A 6,000-nucleotide genomic window follows, 5' to 3' on the forward strand; every position below is an offset into this window, starting at 1 on the left:
TTGAATGAGACAGCTTTTCTGTGCATGTAGTACAGTAGTACAGATGACACATGAGGTGTAGATTATTACATCTTTATTATTTTGAGCTTTGGTCTTGAAGGAGAGGCATATCAGTATTTATGTCTTATAACAATATTGCACTAAGATGCAAAATAAGATTATGGAAATAGTAGGAATAATTTGAAACTGTAGTCTATTTGTCAAACATGAGCTAACCCTGTGATAACTAAATAAAAATACTAGTATAATTGTACTTAAAATTTTGATAACAAACCAAATCTCAATAATCTGGCTCCAGACCTGGCATTTCTTCTTAAATAATGGAAATCTTGAAGGAACATCATTGCTGCTGAGATTTCTACAAATTCGAGTATCAAGTCTCACAATTTTTTAAGAAAAAATGTAGCAATACACACCATTTTTATGAAGGTTCCTTCTGATGGTATTTTTTATGGAAAGGCCTGAATATACTGAAGTTCATGCAACTGTACTTTGCCTAGTCAACTCTTTGGAGTTAGACTTTTGCATCACTGGGATGTAAAAGTACATGAGCAATGAAAATACAAAGTGTTCTCTTACACTTATCTTACATTTGAATTTCTGAATACTTTGAAACTAATGCCTTTTTAAAGAGGCCTTACTCCGTCCTTAGTAAGCATCCTTTCATTGTGGTCTTAATCAACAGTAGAAGTAGTAGGTTTCCCACCTTCCTTACTGATTTGAAGGAGCAGCTGCTTCCACTGTTCAGACAACAGAACTCGCAGTTCCTCCTGAGAGGTGCCTTTTTCTCTATTCAAATCCTAAGCATGGAACACAACCTGAAAAATCTTGTTCTAATTTTTACTGTTGTGTGAGAAAACAGAAAGTCACCATTCTGTGCACATTTCCAAGTTCTGTCTGAACTAGATCATACTTTTCCAGATATCTTCCACTAATACATAGGGAAATATGATCTCAATATCAGAGTTTGCTATGGAGTGAGGTTTAGAAACCCCCAAACTCTGTTACATGGTGAAAAAAGCATGTGGGATGTGCTCAGTGGTTGCAGCCAGCACAAAATCCTGTTGCTGACACTGAGGAACATGATTTTCATGTCAGTGTTATGCAATGACTTAAAAACCAGGATCCAATGCCAATAAAATCGGTACCCAGCACTTTGCAACACTGTGTCCTGAAGATAGTATCACAGTAATCGAGGGACATGGCAGCTGCACAGGGCAGCCTTGCATAGCTTGTTCCAAGACAGGGCTGAACAGATGCAGCCTTTCATCTCAGTTCTGGAGCTAGCTCACTCACTTCTATCTAAAGAACCTCTGTGGGATGCTGTCTAGGCATTCTTATAGACCAGGAGGTCCCCACTCATAGCTGTTTACAGCACCAAAACTTGTCTGAGTTTGGTGGGGTTTTCTGTTGGTTGCTCTACCACACCCTTTTGAGGATTCTCAGAATTGTCAATGAAGTTGTAGAGGACACTGCTACCAAAAGCACTGCTTTTCTGTACTGTGTATCACAGTACTTTAGAAGCACCTGGTACCCAAGAAAAACTACCAAAAATTAAATATCAAGAATATTAGGATTCTTTGTGGCTAAAATATTAGTTGTTTAGTGTGCACTTAAGAGCCATGAAAACAATATATCTTACTTAAAGGCTTTTTCAAGCTTCAAATTATGAGAAAACTCCATTCAAAAATGTTTTTGAAACAGTGAATAAAGACTTATATAACCAAGGGAAATGACACTAGTCCAAACACTAAATTTGAAATTTCTGCAGTACAGAGGCCTGTATCCAAAAGACTTTTACATCCATAAAAATTACAGAACCACATGTAAATAATTTTAACTTTTCTATAGGTAGAAATACTGCTCGGAGTCACATTTTTAGCTCCCACCTGTGACGTAGCACCCCCACAGAAATGATGAAGCTTCAGAAAAACAATAAAATTACCCTGCATTTTCCTAATCTTCTGTCTAAAAGTAGACATAGCATTTTAAGAATGTACAATTGAATCTTTCACCTCCAAGGTTCAATAAGCACAATCCAGACTAAAAAAGAAAAAAAAAAAAAGACCAATAGAATTGAAATAATAAAATTAAGTGTTTCTGAATAAATCTGAAGTGTCAAAGCCTTTCTTAACCAAATATACCTGGTAAGAGATTCATAGATTCCTTATCAATGTGATAAGAAGTGTGTTTTGTTTTCCAGAATTTCAATCAATTTTTTGAACATAAATGACATAAATCATCACCTTCTTTCTGTTTTTATAGTAAATAAGTCTTTCAAGTTACATTTCATGACTCCTATTCACATTCTCATTTGTGTTCAAAGCAGTGGCTTAACAAGCAAAGGCTTTTGCAATCACCTGCATTCTCTAAAACAGTGCAAGCAGTTACCGAGCCCAAAAGCTTATTTTCACTAATCCTGCTTTAATCAGAAGTCTTTCACCTTTGGTGAAAGCAGACAGTCTTTGCAAGTAAGTTCTGTGATCTGACTTGGAAAGATGCTTCTAAGAGACCTAGAAAAGGTTGAATTGCTAAAATTACCTTCACCTCTACATTACCTAAAGAGCCCTTAGTTCTGTGTTTAGTAATGGTTTTATTAATCAGCACTCTGAAAGGTACAGACATTGGTCATAACGCACATATTTATGAACATATTAACTTTAGGCACCTGAGCCATGAGTGGACTCAAACCCAGAGTGCTCACTGGTGTAACATTGTATGCAAGCCACAAATTAATTTGTTCAATGTTTGTACCAACAGCTTTCCTAAGAAGTAGAAACTTTTATTACCACAAATAAATTAAGCTTTCCATTTAGTTTATGGTAAATAATAGAATAATCATGGAGTGTGAACACATAAAAGTAGAAATCCATGATCTTCTGCTTTCTTGCATACTGTCTGATGAGAGAAGTGATTTAAATAAAATAACCCTTTTTAATTTTATTCTATAATATTGTATAGGAAATAGTAATTTTAAGGGTTTTTTTAAAGTTTTTTTTTCCTGCTTTTTAACAGTGGGTTTATGATGTTTGGTGCTTTCCTTACACACCCATTTCAAAGATTCTGTAAATGCATAAGAATCCCAGTCTTCATTTTTCTTAAGAAAGACTCAAAACCAGATTAGATTAGTTCTCTCCTTCCTTTTCTTTAAACAGTTAGATTCCCTTCCCTCTGAAGGAATCAGTGTCATTATGTAGAAGGGAGATTGTCTTCCCTTTCTTTATAGTTTTCTAATCCTTTGATTAGGTTGAACAAAATGTCTAAAGTTAGCGATCTCAAAGGCATTAAGTTTGTTGATACTTTTTGTACAATTGGGGGCTATATCTCTAAATTAGTTGATTTTTCTGAAGAAAATAGTACATTAGGAGCTCAATCAGCAGCAGACATTGAGAATTCAGTCAAAGCAGAGAGTTTACAGATTTTTCTAACTCCTGGAAAAGCTTATATAGGTTTCATGTGTTAGTAGACAACACATATCCCATACCTCAATAAAGCAAGTCCTCCCTCCCATTTTGAGTCTTTGATGTCTAAGAAGGGAGGAAGAAAGGTTTCACAACTGTTTTCTCCTTGAACTTTCACAAAAATTCAGCCATAAAAGGTCATCTTCATTAGGTGTGTTTTAAAATAGGTTCCAGGAGTTTTGTTTGTGAAGGAGCTATTAATTAAATCTCTCAGGGTATTTCAACAAATCTCATGATCTCAGGAGGCCTTAACTCTCATGCTTTTGAGTGCTTTGAGTTTCCTGGTTCTGAAGTGGTCATTGAGCTGATGATCAGCAAATACTGATATACTGGTCACACGGATGTGGAATACTGAACTGACTACAATGAATGCAGAACATTGATCACATTTCTGCTTTGGGACTTTACTTCTAAAAATAATACAAGTTTCTGAAGTGGGAAACCTGTTTCTTGCCAAAGAAATGGATTCTGCATCTTTGATTTCCTGGGTGAAAAGGAGACTGGAAAATTGTTATGCAGAGGATTTTGTTTGCACTCTTTTTAATGGGCAGAGTATGATTGGTAATTAAAAGGTGTGGGGTTTTGTAATTACCACATATATCCTGAAAGTAGGGACTACGCTCCAAGCTTAATTGCAATCATCAATCTAGCTTCCTTCATTTTCAGATTCAAGGCTTCAACGTTGAAAACAACCAGTTTTCCTATGCAAGTGACTGTACAGGTTTCTTCACTCCTGGAATCTGGATGGGCCTGGTAACATCTATAATTTTACTGTGGATCCTGACTTACGGAATCCATATGATCATGCAGCTCACAACAAACAGCAGATTTGATGATCCCAAAGGTCCAGCTCTGTCAGTTCCTCAGACAGAATAACCCTGGACTGACTCAATGGTGCTGTGTCTTTTCCTAGTCTGATATTTATGATTTTTATAACCTTTCTACTCCATAATATGTGTAACCTAAAACGATATCATAGCAGAAAGAGATAATTAAACTACATATAAAAATTATTCCTATGCTTGGAAACAATAATAAATGTACTTTTTATTGCCATCATTTGTTAACAGCTATCTGTGTTAAGGTTTTAGTGAGGTTGTAGAGGTTATTATTCTCTCAGACTATTAGAAAGACCATTAAAAATTGCTTTCAGATTAACTATTATTGGCAAAGAAAGGATATCATGACAGAGACAATTGTGAAGGATAAATAGCTTATTTGATGGGAAACTATATATTGAAAATACTGGTCTCTCTAAAGGCTCTTCAGTGAGTATGTCATGATGATGCTACATCTTAAAAAGGCTGAACTATGTCTTGTAATTTTTTCTCTTGAGTAAACCATCCAGAAATGTACAGAACTAATAAAGCTATTAAATCATTAACTATATGGTCTTGAGAATTCTTTTCAAAAGACATCACTTTGTTCAGATGTGATATCACAAAGAAGAATGGGCAGACAAAGGCTTGGCTTCCCTCTAATGTTGCCTTATGCCTGTCAGTTATGCTGAGTAACACTGACTCATATTTGTTTTAACCATGGACAGCTGATACATCTTGTCCAAATTGATCACAAAATTAAACTTGGTGTAATGACAATGAATGCAATTTTTCAAGTCCAGAACTTATTATGATTCAATGTGCCAGTGCAGACAGCATCTTAAGAGAGAGAAGGTAATTTTCTTAGCATCTCCTCATTTCCATGTATCTTTGTAGTAGTTATGAAATTCATACAAAGAAAGAAAAATAATATTATATAATGTCATTAGAAGCACTGTGCTAATGTACTGTTTAAGTCTGAGAATGTTATGGTCATCTCAGTGATACCAGAAGCCTGAAAATATTCACTGTGTGCTGTATTATTCTGCAATTATAACAACACTAGATCTTTTCACTGGACAATCTAACTGTGGAGTGAATTACTAAATGTTCTAAACAACTAGGAAATAGTAAAAGAGCAGATAAAATTGTAAAAAATGGTACTAACAATACCTTTGTTCTTTCTTCTGGAACATTTTTTATGACCGTGCATGTTCAATTAGTAGTTAAAAAACCAAAAAATATAATTTTGACAAAATTGCATTTGTCACATGAGAAAAATTCTAAGTTTTCTGATCTTGATCCATGTCATAGTAGAATGATACACCAGAAAGATATTTAGAATCAACTATTTAATTAGATAAACCACAGTTTCTATCCAGTTTCTGGGTGTCACTTTTTTATTATGCAGTCCAAAAGGTAAATTAAATGCTATCTGAAGCTATTCCTCCTGAATTGTTCAGTTCTGACCTGGAAAACAAAAGGAAAGATGTCATGTAACTACCAGAGGTGTCTCCTCAGCTGTAATATTTTTCTCAAATGATTTTTTCAGTAATGCATTTGATCTACACAAAACCTCTGTGTTAGAAGGGTGTGTTTTCTTTGCAAAAATTAGTTGCCAGGAGACCACTGGACTTGTTTTATTAATTCTCCTTTCAAAGCAAGTTGCATGAACATGACAACTGAAAATTGACATAATCGTCATGCAACTGATCACTGGA

The 6,000-nt window shown here is 35.0% G+C and overlaps 1 protein-coding gene across 1 annotated transcript in view; it reads left to right on the forward strand.

Annotated features, from left to right (window-relative positions):
- Positions 1 to 5,354, forward strand: part of ATP6AP1 (ATPase H+ transporting accessory protein 1) — a 45,825-nt gene extending 40,471 nt beyond the window's left edge. Inside the window, exon 10 of the mRNA XM_027894744.1 lies at positions 4,128 to 5,354. Coding sequence (XP_027750545.1) covers positions 4,128 to 4,337 — 210 coding nt within the window. The 3' untranslated portion in view covers positions 4,338 to 5,354. The remainder of the gene's footprint in view (positions 1 to 4,127) is intronic.
- The last annotated feature ends 646 nt before the right edge of the window (positions 5,355 to 6,000 follow it).

The sequence above is a fragment of the Empidonax traillii genome, unplaced genomic scaffold, assembly GCF_003031625.1.
Source record: "Empidonax traillii isolate 1590-97213 ecotype Southwest subspecies unplaced genomic scaffold, ASM303162v1 scaffold441:size580623, whole genome shotgun sequence".
NCBI lineage: Eukaryota > Metazoa > Chordata > Aves > Passeriformes > Tyrannidae > Empidonax > Empidonax traillii.